Below are 15368 nucleotides of genomic sequence, written 5' to 3' on the forward strand. Positions count from 1 at the left end.
ACTCTTTGGACCTAGGCTTCCAAATTTCCAAGTGTGAATCATGTGTGAGGAGGAAGCTATGGCTAAACTAGCTATAATTAATTGCTAATGTTGACTGTACAGTTTAGTGTTTAGCATTTCGTGTCACTGACACCAAATAATGCAGCCCTTCAGCTGAATTTATAAAGAATAAGCACAAGTGATAAAATAGTTTTGTTCTGCATTAAACAAGTCTCCTGTCTTTATCGGTAGGTGTAAAAGAGAGAAAGAAACATGAAATTGTCACTTTTGTTCTGGAGTCGCACCATAAAAATCACTTGAATCCACATCGTGTCTCAATTATGATGTCAGAGCTTATAAGTTTTCAGAAGGACTAGTGCACAGCTGTCATGTTAAGTTACTGGTTCAGAGAAAAAAAACATTTGAATGCTCAAAAACCATGTTGTCAATTCCTGTCTTTTTAGCATTCGCAAACTATAGAGATTCCCTTTAGAGGTGATCCAGGAATTGCTATTAAAGCTAGCTGTATTTGTTGTGATTTCATGAGCTTTCGCTGCCATATGCCAATTTCGGATTCCTACATAAGCTCAGAGTCTTATGATATGACCTTTGCCCAAAGTTGAAGGCCATACAGAAAAAGATATATCCAGATATATGATATATGTCCTTTTACAGCTTTTTGTTGAGCAATTAGTTATTCTAAGCAACAGTTACAGATTAGTTTTATCTAAAAAAATAGCCTACTATTTTGGCACAAACTACAATGTTCTTACATTTTGCACGTTGCTCTAAAAATGACTCGTCACTACCCATACACTTTAGATTTTGTGTATAAAGTTCAATTTAAATCTGCATTGTCCCAGAAATGCTCTTCAGTTGACACATGTGTATACGTTTATTCAGTATCTGACATCTGGTCAATATAAGACTTGAAAACACTTGTGTGAGACGTATAGGAACAGCTTTAAATCTGGACAGGTGATTAATTTCTTCAAAATAACTTTGAACCCAAAGGGTGAAGGATGCTGTCTGAAAGTTTTGGAACTAAGATATGTTCAAGAAGTTATGGGCTGTTATTATTAACCCAGATCTTCGTATGCCCACCCGTGTTTACAGTCTCTGAATAAATCAGATTTCTCTGTTCTTGACAGATGGTAATTATAAGTGTTTACCCTCAGTTTCATATTCCAACATCTTTTACAATGGTTGGTCTGGGAGTCAAAAAATCAAACTGTGCCGTGTGTGGGTGTGAATTGAAAAGTTATCTGGGGATATTAAATGACTGAGAGAATGGCATGATATAATGAGTGAAAAAACTCATTGAAGGAAGTGTTAAGGATGGAAACAAATGTACAGAGAGATTTTTTAGATGACAGCAAAGAAAGAGAGAAGTTAAGAGTTCTTAAACTCTTTAGCAAATTATTATTATATTATAAGCATATTATTTATTTGCATATTTTTGTTTGTTGATAGATCTGCTGTGATGGAAACATGACGTTTTTTGAAGGTTTTAAGAATTTTGTGTTATGTAGTCAATGTTTAACACCATTTACACGTGTACTTGGACTATGTTTAATACATTTTTAAATTTAACATTTTAAACTACTGTTCCAGTGTTTGGGGTCATTCGAATTTTTTAATGTCTTTTAAAAGAAGTCTGTAAATGCTTTTACAACCCGAATTCCGTAAATGTTGGGACGTTTTTAAATTTGAAGAAAATAAAAACTAAAAGACTTTCAAATCACATGAGCCAATATTTTATTCACAATAGAACATAGATAACAAATGTTTACACAGAGAAATGGTCACACTTGTATCCACTAAATGAGCTCATTTCAAATTTGACGCTTTGCTACAAGTTTCAAAAAAGTTGGCACGGGGGCAACAAAGGGCTGAAAAAGCAAGACATTTTGAAAAGATTCAGCTGGGAGAACATCTAGCAACTAATTAAATTAATTGACATCAGGTCTGTAACAAGATTAGCTATAAAAGGGATGTCTTAGAAAGGCAGAGTCTCTAAGAAATAAAGATGGGCAGAGACTGTCCAGTCTGTGAAAGAGTGTGTAAAAAGATTGTGGAATACTTCAAACACAATCCACCGTGCCATCCGCAGATCCCAACTAAAGCTCTATCATGCACAAAGGAAGCCATATGTGAACATTGTTGACATTCTTGTTGGAAATCTTGGACGCAGTGTCCTCCGGGCTAAAGAGGAAGGAGACATTCCAGCGTGTTATCAGTGTTCAGTTCAAATGCCAGCATCTCTGATGGTATGGGGGTGCATAAGTGCATGTGGTATGGGCAGCTTGCATGTTTGGAAGGCACCATGAATGCTGAAAGGGATATAAAGGTTTTAGAGCAACATATGCTCCCCTCCAGACAACGTGTATTTCAGCAGGACAATGCAAAACCACATACTGCAGCTATTATATATTAGAAGAGTCCGGGTGCTGAATTGGCCTGCCTGCAGTCCAGATCTTTCACCTATAGAGAACATTTGGAGCATCATTAAACAAAAAATACATCAAAGACGACCAACGAACTCTACAGCAGCTGGAAACCTATATCAGGCAAGAATGGGACCAACACCAAAACTCCAGAAACTCATAACCTCGATGCCCAGACGTCTTCAAACTGTTTTGAAAAGAAGAGATGTTACACCATGGTAAACATGCCCCCAACTATTTTGAGACCTGTAGCAGGCATCAAATTTGAAATGAGCTCATTTGTGCATAAAATTATAAACATTTATGTTATCTATGTTCTATTATGAATAAAATATTGACATTTCTGGAATTTGGGTTGTAAATATTATAACGTTTACATACATGTAACATATATAATTTTTAATCTAAAATTTATAATTCAGTATACTTTAAAATGTAATTTATTCCTGTGATGGCAAAGCTGAATTTTTAGCATCATTACTTCAGTGTCACATGATCCTTTAGAATTCTAAAATGCTGATTTGGTGCTCAAGAAACATTTCTTATTATCAGTGTTAAAAATAGTGCTGAATAATATTTTTTGTAAAAACAGTCATGCATTTTTTTTTTTGATGAAAGTTTAAAAGAACACCATTTATTTGAAATGGAAGTCTTTTGTAATCATGTAAAAGTCTTTACTGTCACTTTGGATCAATTTGTTGCATTCTTGCTGAATTGTTTTCTTAAAAAAAAAAAATAATAATAAATCTTACTGATGTTTATAAAATATATGTCTGTTGTCTGTCCAGGGCTACATGGTAGAGTTAACATCTCATCAGGGCAGCGTGGGCCGGGTTCTCAAAGCAGGAAGTGTGTTGTTGTCTGGAGGGCAGCTGACTGATGATGAAGAGAGGGAGGTGCGGGAACAGATGAATCTGCTCAACTCTCGCTGGGAACATCTACGTGTGGCCAGCATGGAGAAACAGAGCAGGTGGTCTTATGTTTGCACGATAACCCTTTAGCCAGGAATATAAACCTGTCATTCTTTACAGAAAGACCTTTGCTATTTACAACGTTCATATAACTGATGCTTTGGAACATTTCTAGGCTTCATGAGGTTTTAATGGACCTGCAGCACCAGCAGCTGAAGCAGCTCTCTGATTGGCTGGACACAACCGACAATCGAATTAAAAGAATGGGAGCGCAGCCTTTAGGACCCGAACTTGATGACATAAAGCGACAAATTGAAGAGCAAAAAGTATGTTCTGTAATTTTTGGTGGTTTATTGAGAAGCAAAAAACAAATAAGTAAAGTCATAATTGTCCCTGCAGCTCTTACAGGAAGATCTGGAGCTAGAGCAAGTGCGAGTGAACTCTCTGACTCATATGGTGGTGGTAGTAGATGAGAACAGCGGTGATGGCGCCACCGCAGCCTTGGAGGAAAAACTACAGGTACATTTTGTCATTAATGAACTTTTGAGCCTCTTCAAATGTTGACTACTGTATTTGAAAATTTGGAATCTGTGCAAAAAAAATCTAAATATTGAGAAAATCGCTGTCCAAATGAAGTTCTTAGCAATGCATATTACTAATCAAAAATTAAGTTTTGATATATTTACAGTAGGAAATTTACAAAATATCTTCATGGAACATGATCTTTACTTAATATCCTAATAATTTTTGGCATAAAAGAAAAATCAATAATTTTGACCCATGACCCATATTGTTTGCTATTGCTACAAATATATCAGTGCTACTTGTGACTGGTTTTGTGGTCCAGGGTCACAATGAAGCAACAACAGATTTTATACCGCAGAGAGGCTCTTTCACACTGCATAATGTAACAGACAACCAAGTGTGGTATAGAATGCGGTTGCCACTCTTGTAAATAACCAAAATGTTGTGAATGGAACTGCATTAATTACTCAAATACAGGCCTGACAACCATAATCTGCTACTGTGTAATGTGACCTTTGTAACCATAACCACAGCCCTAAGGTCTGACCGGTTGTTTGGACCAAATAACTGTGGTATAATGTTTTGTTTACTTGAATTGGTTTTCCATAACACCCCCACTTTACTTACACAGAACCTTGGGGAACGATGGGCAGCGATCTGCAAATGGACTGAAGAGCGTTGGATCCTTCTTCAAAAGATCCTGCTGTGCTGGCAGCATTTCTCTGAGGAGCAGGTACTGAATCCTTCCAGGCCGTGCTGAAAAAGCTTTTACAATGCATTTAGCAGCTCTCAAAATGCCTTTTGAATCCTGCCTGCTAAATGACTATAATGAGAGCATGTCTGGGGAAACAAAGGTTTTGAAGACCTCTTTTCTCAAGAGAGTCAGCGTGATAACATCACCAGTGCTCAAAAGAAACAGGAAAAGCAGCAGTGCAGAACACATCTCCAATCTCCCTTTAATCCGCTGTGCTTGTTTTATAGCTGCTGTTTGATTCTTGGCTGACTCAGAAGGAGGAGTTAGTTCAGACTATCCAAAGCAGAGGCACAAATGACCCAAATGAAGTGGCCGCCAACCTAAGGAAGCTTGCCGTAAGTGGCCACACATAATCCAAATTCACTGAAGCATTAAAGTCAACCCTACTTTGCATGCTTAACAATCAAGTCCTGGTGAATAAAATAGTATTGTGAAAAAAAATTCCATCGTTGAATATGCTCCATGACATGCAAAATGTTCATGTTATGGAAGTAAAATGGGTTTCGAATGACGTTTTATGTTGAAATCCTTTGTAATGGGTTTGAAATCAAGCCTTTTTAGTAATGCAACACAATTCCCAGCTAGAATTAGATATTATGTAGTTCTGTTTTTCAAAGTTCTCATTGGTTGGCTGACTTTGAAGGTATAGTCTAACGAAAAAGGAAAGAATTTGTCTTATCTTGCTCCCCTTCATGTCATTTCAAACTTGTATGACTTTCTTTTTTCTCTGGAATAAGATATTTTGAAAAATGTTGGTAGCAAGATGGTTTTAGGTCACACTGACATCCATAGTATAAAAAAATAATATGGAGGCCCCTTCATTACTACTCAGTGTTAATTTCGTTGACGAAGACGACGACGAAAAATATTCGTCAACGAACCTTTTTCTGAGCTAAAACTAATATCTGATGATAAAAACTATGACGAAATTTATGCCACATCTTCGTTAACAAGACGAGACGGGACTAAAATGTTATTTGAGGACTACCAGACATTCAAAATACATCCTATAGGCTAAGTTAACTGCCTTGTCTTTCAAAATGTGCGTCTCTGTCATTGGATAAGGTGCGTTTGCATGGCAGCCGCAGTGGACGGATAGGCTACCAAAACGCGAACTAGCGATCTGAAACAATGGCCTCAGCACCCGAAGGGTTAGGGAGTGGGTGACCAGACGTCCCGTTTTTCCCGGGAGTCACAATTCATTGACGATTAACTTAAAGTTAGTGAAGGTGCGATAGGCGGAAACGCGCTGATAGAAGTGCTCTCTCTCGCGCGCGCGCTCCACTTTTTCAGTTCTCATACAGCGCGCGATCAGTTCTCAGTGCTCAAATACACACACAGCAGTCCAAATGTCTCCCATGTAGAGTATCTCACGGAAATACAGTCCGTTATGGTTTAAGTGAGCTTAAACAGGTGGGTGAAAACTGAATGTATGTCAGTAGGCTATTACATACATACCTTCCATCTTAAATGGACAGCATTCCTAATTATCTGTCATAAATGTTAACCAACAAAAGATGTTAAATAAATGAATACTTGTTAAGTAAACCTACTGTATCTGAAAAATGAGTTTAATTTATATCTCTACCAAAAAAATTAAAATTTATTCCAGTTTTTCCAAATTCAATCCTTGATTCAAATTTCTCATAACTAAGCTTAATTGATTTGGTCTAAAGAGAGAAGAATTGATGAATATTTTTGTTTGAATACTACATATAAAATAGCTACCAAAATAAATGTTGGTAACTGCAGTTTGACAAAGTAATGACTAAAAGTTGACAAAAATGCAATGACTTTTCGTCGACTAAAACTAGACTAAAACTATGAAAGACTCAAATGACTAAAATGTGACTAAGACTATTAAGCATTTTCGTCTCAAGATAAAGACTAAGACTAAATCAAAAATGCCTGCCAAAATTAACACTGTTACTATTGCTGTGTCTGACAAGCCATGGCGCTCTCACGCCACACATTATGTTCTCACGCAGTGAAAAATACATCATGGAGCAAAGAGGAAACTGACAACACACTGACAGACTAGACAGAGCAGGTTACTTTTGGTATGAAACAAAGACTATAAAAACCGTTTTGTGGCTCTTTAATGTGTCACTGTAGCGCCTCATCTCTTCTGATCATCTCTTCCTCTTTACTAGTTATAGCACAAAATAAACATGAATGAACATCAGAAGGTATCTTGTTTCAATCGCAGAAAGATGTCAATACTCACCATTTTTCAAGTTCAAGTCCACCGATGTTAATCTACTCTCCGGTTTGGTTTGTTTGTCGGACAAAAATGGCAGATTCGGTGTTATGATTGGTCAGATCACCTGTCAGTCAAACTCCCTGTGAAGGGTCAATTGTTTGGTTGCCAACATTCTTAAAAATATCATCTTTTGTGTTGTTCAGAATGACATGAAGGTGAGTAAATGATGACTGAATTTTTGGCCCGGACTATTCCTTTAAGAATAAATTTCAGAACTTAAAGACTGTCACCTGAATTTCGTTCCTCAGATTTTAAAAGCAGACCTGGAGTTGAAAAGGCAAACCCTGGACAAGCTTTGCTCCCTCGTTCAAGATCTGCTGACCAACATTAAGAGCAAAGAGGCCGCTGGGAAACTAGAGGCAAAGCTGGAGAGGTTTGCTCAGCGCTGGGACAAATTGGTGCAGTCGCTTCAGCTCACCAGCACCAAGGTGGTTATGTTAATGCAATTCCATTTACTGTGTCTCATCTTTTCCGCAATACTGTTCCATCTATTTCCATTTCTCTCAGAATTTGATATGGCTTCCTGCATGGCCATGCCATCACTCAGAATAAATAAAGCGCTCTCACTGTATCGCGCTCTCTCTTTCATATGCACTCAAGAATCAGACTTCTATACATTTACACGTGTGTCTTTTAAATTTTGTCCCTCTTAGTTTTCAACTATTGTCACCACATCCCAGTCGGAGCTCACGCATACAACCATGGCAACTGTCACCAAGGTGACCACGAACCAGAAAAAGATGGTGAAGCATACTAAGGAGGGCATGTCTACCCCTCCACCTCAGAAGAAGCGACAGATTGTTGCTGATTCAGAACTGCGGAAAAGGTGAGCTTATGTACCTCGGTTTTGTCACAGGTCACTAAATGTGGAGGACCCCTTTATGACAACAAAAGCTTTGCTTTGGAATTTTCTGTTTCTGAGTTTAGCTTTTTTTTTTTATATATATATATATATATGTATATGTATATTAATGACACAGATAGTTCAGTATGTTTTATCTTTAACACTATTTCAAGACCGTTGAAATATATTGTAAAACTAATTGTTAGAAAATAAAAACGTAATAAATTTTGTTATGTTTATGCTTAAAAGACTTTTTTCCTGCATTGATGTATTTCCATCTACAACAGAAAGTTGTGATGGAATAAATTGAAGGGCTTGTCTATTTTTTTTAAAATAGCCATTAAGATTGAATAATATCATAGTCATGAACATGATTTGCTACTTGTTATTAGGGAATATTAGGGGGAGGGATATTCTCATTCTGTAGAGTATTTGATTGGACAATGAGTGGAGTACGAGTCATCAATTTAAATAATTTTTTTTTTTTGTAAAATTTAAATGTATATGTCTGCTAAAACGGATTTTTCTCCAATTTTGTCAGTAACACTAGCTAATTTGTAGATGGTGTCAAAGCCAATGAACAACACCTATAAAGCATAAAACTCCAGAAGCACATTTTATCCATCCATCTATCCGTCCAATTTCCAAATGTTTAATTAATGCAATACATTTTTATATAATAATTTTATAGGACTAGATTTAAGGTTAAATAACTGCTAAAAATAATCAAACTTACAAACAGATTTCATTACATATGTTTATTGATATAAAACAGTGTTTTTAAAGCATGATTTGCACAATGCAATCTATCGGTCACTCAGTATGATCGTTGTTTAATAAAATGGACCCATTTGTACACATTTCCTGAATGAAAGACCTGAATGACACAGACACTTCATATTTGAAGTGAAATTTGTCTTGTTTTTTATTCTTTATTTCTCAAGGGAATTTTTTGTTGTATTACATAACATATTTTACATATTTTTGCTATAAAACAGGACAGAGATACTGATATTTTATTTAGATTTTTTTGCAGTGTAGGCTTTTTCGTCTAAATAAGGTCTTTTGATTTTTGGCTGCATGAGTTAAATAGTACTTTTGAGTTTAGAAATGGATGCTGAAACACAAAGCCTGCAGTGAGTGGAAAATGCGAATCAATGCCTGTGTTCCAGCAATATTCAAATGACTAACAAACAAACAAGAATAACTAATTTGTTTTGCTGTTCTCTCATCAATTTCCCTGCAGATTTGATGTGGACTTCACTGAAATTCACAGTTTTATGACTCGGTCAGAGGCTGTTTTGCAAAATCCAGAGTTCTCAATCTCCCGTAAGGAAGGCAGTGTGGCAGACCTCTATGAGAAAGTGCTGGTAGGGCTACATTAACATGTTCTGTAGTGATTTGTCTGTTTCATACAACAAATTCATGTGTAGTGGAAATATATTAGACCGTAAAATGTATTAAACTACTTGAGAAAATTTTGAACTTTAATAATATAATATATTTTAATTACTATATTTAAATTATGCGTAATTAAGTGTAATAGTTATATATAAAGGCAATTATTAACATGTTTATGCTTTTAAAAATGTGTTTCATTGGTGTTTACTGTGTGATTCTTTCAACCATTTTTGAGGCAATTGACAGGGAAAAAACAGAAAAATTCAGGAAGTTACAAGAAGCCACTCGTTCAGCTCAGGCTTTGGTGGATCAGCTCACTAGCGGTATGCATGAATTCTAAGTGATTATTTTCATATTCACATTCATTTCAGTTCAAATGTCGTGTAAACGCCCCTTGATTTTCAATCAGTCTTGCATAATTCAAAACTTGCCCTTGTTGTCTTGTAAAAAACACACACAAATATCCCCCATCTTATTTGGAAAGTAATAATCTGCATTTTGCTGCTAATTGAGGTTATAAAATCCTGCATAATGTCAGCTCTATTAATAATCGATGGGACGTTTCCCAGCTATTTTGAAAATCTAAAGCCTTTGCCAGCTTAATTGCCTCAAATGCTGTTTCAATATGCATGAGTCTCATTTGTCCTAATGGATCTTTCTCTAAAGATGGTCAGAATTCCGAGGACATCCAGCAGGCGGCTCAGCAGTTACGTGCTCGATGGGTTGACTTCTGCGCTCTCCTGGCTGAAAGGCTGGCATGGTTGGCCTACCAGACCAAAGTCCTGGCCTTCTACAATCTCTTCCAGCAACTGGAGCAGGCTGTAGCAACCGCTGAGAACTGGCTGAAGGTGCAGTCGCCGCCCGCGTGTGAGCCAGAGCCTCTGAGGATTCAGCTGGAGCGTTGCAGGGTAACCACCAGTGTCTGTCCTCGTGCATGGGGTCTTGTTCCTTTGTGGATTTTTGTTTCAATGTGTGTCTGTTCTGTGTCCATATACAGGGCAAAGTCTGTCTTTTCCTGTGTCTGGCCAGGTAATGCCCTTTACCCACTGCATGTGTTCATCTGATCTCATGCAAGAAAGAGAAAAAAATGCAAAGATGCATTCGTGCAGGACATTTTATCATGCCCGACAAGAGAAATAACCTTTGATTATTTTTTCTTGATCTTTTGAGATAAAAGAGCTTGATTTACTTTGAAAACATGCTATAACTTTCAGAACCATATCCACAACCCGACATGCATATCCTTCCAAAGGTTTCCAAGATTAGAAAATAGTTTACTTTTAACAAGGTCCCTGAAGTTTTTGGCACACAAAAAAGAAAACATAAAAAAATTAAATAATAAATAATGTATATGACCTCCATTTAAAGAATGGTTCACCCAAAAATGTAAATTTGGTGAAAATCTACTCACCCTCAGACCATCTAAGACAATTAATTTTCACAAGGGGCCACATGAGAAATTTGGGCGGTTGCAGAGGGCCGGATCAATACACTTAACCAAGGTCTGCCCAATATATTTTATATTTCTCTATAAATTACAATCATACAATGAAAATGTGGAGCACACAATTATACAAGTAAGCTAATGAACATTCACAAAAACAGTTTTGAAAATGTGAATTTTTTTGTAGTGTTTCAAAAACATCACAATTTTGAACAAAAAATCAAGTATTTCAAACATTATGGACGTGACATTTGCCGTCAAAACCTGAAACACATATTCTCATAGATGTATTCATTACCAATACCTTTATTGGACCATCTTTTTGTATTTTTCTAAACCGCTGAAAATAGAGTCTTAGACATCAGTAAAGTATCAGTCTATTAGCGATGAGGAAAATAGGATACACGTGCGTTACGGATGTGACAAAAAAAGACCCGAGTTTTTGAGAGACAACGTAGGCCTAGGCCTATTTATAGACTTTCTGTGATTTACAATGCACAGCAGAAGCAACCATATCTGCCGAATGGAAAGGGTTGGCTATTCACAACATAAAATATAGCCTACATAGGCAATTTTTTTATTTAAATAAATTAGTGTTTGTGTTTCAGAGGAAAAATCAATATTACGGATGAACATCGCTCCGTTACGGACGTGACAGTTCTGAAAGCGGAATTTATCTGACAATGGAAACGTGCAGCTAAAATGCTTTAAAAACTTTAACAGAGACGTCTAGGTATTTAATAGGGCTAATAATCCAATGAATTTAAATTCCGTGCTCAAGCACATGTATAAGGTTGCCACCAAGCACAGGCAAAAGTCGCCTAATGATTATGAATTGTTGGAAAAAAGGAGATATTTTAATTATGTATTAATTCTCTCTCATCTCCAGAGTACTGGACGCGCCTTTAGAGAGAAATGCAACCTTCAAACAGATTACAATAATCAGGAAATATTTGTTTTTGAAAAAGAAGATATTTTAAACTTTCTATAGATGTAGCCTATTTCACATGTCTGTGAGGCAGCCGTATGCTGAGTTTCGGTTCTTCTTTCTGACGCGCTCCAGATCAGAGATGGCAGAAAGCGCGTCCTGCTTTCATTGTTTTACAAAAGCAATGTTTTGTTGTTTTTATGAGTTTACAGAAATAAAATCAGTTTTGAACTGATTTTAAGTCGTTTCATTATCAGGAAACAAGCTGTTGCCTTGAAAATAAAAGCAGTTCACGCTAGGTCGGGGGCCCTGGCACTTAGGAAAGGGGTGGCGTCTGGCTGAACGGAATCTCCCTCGCGTCTTCTGCATCTTGGCAGGCTGAGCCACAGGGGCGGCAGGCTTCGCTGGCTGCTGAGTCAGCATAGGCTTAGGGCGACTGGAAGCAGCTACGGAGCTGGAGCACTTGGGCAGGAAGTGTCGCATGGCCTGGGACGACTTCTGTGCCTCAGTGAAACGTTCAGCAAACCCTTCGACCGCCGGTCCAAAGAGGCCACTGGGAGAAATCGGGGCATCAAGGAAGGGAACTTTGTCTGCATCCTTGATCTCCGTCAGCGCTCGAGCACCACTAGGCTGGCCATGGACCTCCCGATCGCCTGAGCGGTGGTCTTGGTGGCGCGCAGTGCCAGGTCTGTAGCACTTCTCAGCTCCTTGAGAGTCATAGGATCAGGCTCAGACTCGTCCATGGAAGAGAGGAGTTTGGCCTGAAAGACCTGGAGGATCGCCATAAGAGCCGAAGCCGCCTGTCCAGCCGAAGTGTAGGAGCGTCCAGCGAGCGCTTCAGTGGTCCTGTACGGCTGTAGACGGGTGGGCGGCCTTTGCCTTCCAGCTGATAGCAGAGGGCGGGCGGAGATGCGCTCGCCACTTATTTGTATAGAGGAGGCATCTTCTCGTACCCTTTTTTTTCAGCGTCGTCAACCGTGGTGAGGGGTTGTATTGCGTTCACCTAATTACACCTATTTGCGATTTGACTTTTAATTTATTTTAATTTTAAATTACCTCACGCGGGCCGGTCAAGGATAGCCAGAGGGCCGGATGTGGCCCCATACAATGCCCAGGTCTGATCTAAGGTATAGAAGAGTTTGTTTCTTCATCAAAAAAGATTTGGATTTAGCATATCACTTGCCCACCAATGGATCCACTGCAGTGAATGGGTGCCGCCAAAATAAGAGCTTAAACAGTAAATGTAAAAAAACATTGCAATAATATACATCTAATCCACATCAGTCTATTAGTTCACATCTTGTGAAGTGAAAAGCTGTGTGTTTGTTAAAAAAAACCTTTGCTTCTGTCCAAAATCCATTATAATGCATCCTCCATTAAAAAAAAGTCCATCCCCTGTTGTTCTTTATATTTGTTTAGAACTGTTTTCACTTGTAAACGGTGCTTGATCTGTGCATATTTCTCTCCTGAGTCACAAAAGTCTATATTTTTTGGAGAACACAATTTTATGGATTGACTCGTATTTTAGCTGGAAGCAGCGGTTTGAGGTTAAAAACACCTAATGATTGATTTGTCTCCTACAAACATGCAGCTTTTCACTTCACAAGATGTTAATTGTAAGACTGGAGTTGTGTGGATTACTTGTGGATTATTGTGATGTTTTTATCAGCTCATTCTAATGGCACCCATTCACTGCAGAGGATCCATTGGTGAGCAGGTGATGTAAATTTCTTCTCAATAAAACTCATCTACATCTTGGATGGCCTGAGGGTGAGTAAGCTCTCAGCAAGTTTTCATTTTTGAGTGAACTATTCCTTTGAAAAATATTAACTACATTCTTCTGTTTTAACAAGTAATTCTTATAGTTTATTCTGAGTTTTTTTTCTGACTTTTATTCAAAGGGGTAATTTAAAAAAAATAAAAAATTGTCTTGTTTTTATTAAAAAAAAAATAGTGCATGAGATGTTAAAACGCTTAGTTATGGGTTCTGGGTTTTGCTGACGGGTCCAATATAGTTGCCTCTTTTCTTTTTTCATTACATTTTGACAGGTTCACAAAACAGTCTGCTATAATTCTATCTTTCATGTCAAAAGATCAAGGAAAATCAATTTCTCTTAAAATGACCCCTTTGATGGGGACTCTGGCTGGCCTGGCTGGTGAATTTTAACTGCAGTTGGATTTTTATGTGATTTAGCTCTGATGATGGTACTTATTTTGGGTGATTCAATTGAAAAAGGAACACATTTCCACTGTCTGATGGCTGTGGACTATGTTCAGTGGGGTAGACGTGGCCTGTTAGATTAATGAATATGATATAACAGGCACAGAGACAAGTTGTGTGATTAAAAAAGTTTTGAGTGATCAAAGCTCTGCAGGTTTAAAGTCTTTCTTTGTTCATCTGTTCTTACCTCTTTTATCCTTGAGTATATCTGTACCTGACAGCTTCCTATATGAATGTCTTTCTCGCTTCTGTCTCTTTACCAGATCCTTGTTTCTGTAATATGTCTTTCAGAAGAGACATGTCTCCCTAAAGACCTTGAGTGTCTGTGATAATTTTATCATTTGATGCGATTAACCCATTCCTTATCTTACTATCCCCCAGGTTTACAGGTGTATGTTTCACATACACATATATGAACACTGACTCTAACCATCCATATACCCACATAAGCATATTGATGAATATAGTTATATTAATAGTTATCAATGAAAACATTGAATATCAATATTTGCAGACAAAAGAGTAATTATAGTACAATATATAATAGTCAATAAATACCATATACTGTGTATATACAGTGCCCTCCAAAAGTATTGGAACAGTAAGGCCAATTCCTTTATTTTTGCTGTAGACTGAAAACATTTGGGTTTGACATCAAAAAATGAATATGAGATGAGAGATTATCATTTCAGTTTTTATTTACAGGTATTTTCATCTGGATCTGATCCACAACTTAGAAGATAGCACCTCTTGTTTGAACCCACCCTTTTTTCATGTTACCAAAAGTATTGGAACATGTGACTGACAGGTGTGTTTTGTTGCCCTGGTGTGTCCTATTATTTGATTATTCAAACAATAAATAGCACTGGATGTCTGTGCTCAGTTTCAGACCCGTGCAGACTGCATTTATAGTTAGTTAGATGTGTAACCAACATAAAAACCAGAGAGGTGTCTATGGGTGAAAAACGAGCAATTGTGAAGCTGAGAGAAGATGAAAAATCAATCAAACCATTGCACAAACACTGGCAATAGCCAGTACAACCATTTGGAATCTCCTGAGGAAGAAAGAAACCACTGGTGTACTAAGTAACACACCTCAAATGGGTAGATCAAGGAAAACATCTGCAGTTGATGATAGAAACATTGTGACAGCTGTAAAGAAAGACCCTAAAACAACTGTTAGTGACATCAGCAACAACCTTCAGAGGACAGGAGTGAAGGTATCACAATCTACTGTTCGCAGGAGACTTCATGAATAAAAGTACAGAGGCTACACCAGAAGATGCAAACCACTCATTAGCAAGAAGAATAGGAGACGAGCCTCAAAAATTCTGGGACAAGGTTTTATGGGCTGATTTTATGGATCAACGTGGTGGAAAGGCTAAAGTTTGGAGAACGAAAGGATCTGCTCATGATCCCAAACATACAAGCTGATCTGAAACACAGTGTACACAGGTGTACATTATAGTACACATTACACAAGTAATGTAATGGCTTGGGCTTTCATCGCTTCTTCTGGGACAGGCTCATTAATCTTCATTAATGATGTAACGCATGATGGCAGCAGCAAAATGAACTCAGAAGTCTACAGAAATATTTTGTCTGACAATTTACAGAAAGATGCAACCAAACTGATTGGGAGATCCTTCAT

At 37.6% G+C, this 15368-nt stretch overlaps 1 protein-coding gene across 1 annotated transcript in view; it reads left to right on the forward strand.

Annotated features, from left to right (window-relative positions):
- LOC306874038 (dystrophin-like) overlaps window positions 1-15368 on the forward strand; it is a 111365-nt gene that overhangs the window by 9387 nt on the left and 86610 nt on the right. Inside the window, exons 10-19 of the mRNA XM_079423751.1 lie at window positions 3215-3396; window positions 3513-3663; window positions 3737-3856; window positions 4494-4595; window positions 4844-4951; window positions 7128-7307; window positions 7533-7705; window positions 8970-9093; window positions 9360-9447; window positions 9791-10032. Coding sequence (XP_079279877.1) covers window positions 3215-3396; window positions 3513-3663; window positions 3737-3856; window positions 4494-4595; window positions 4844-4951; window positions 7128-7307; window positions 7533-7705; window positions 8970-9093; window positions 9360-9447; window positions 9791-10032 — 1470 coding nt within the window. The remainder of the gene's footprint in view (window positions 1-3214; window positions 3397-3512; window positions 3664-3736; window positions 3857-4493; window positions 4596-4843; window positions 4952-7127; window positions 7308-7532; window positions 7706-8969; window positions 9094-9359; window positions 9448-9790; window positions 10033-15368) is intronic.

Source organism: Barbus barbus, assembly GCF_936440315.1.
Source record: "Barbus barbus genome assembly, chromosome: 8".
Taxonomy (NCBI): domain Eukaryota; kingdom Metazoa; phylum Chordata; class Actinopteri; order Cypriniformes; family Cyprinidae; genus Barbus; species Barbus barbus.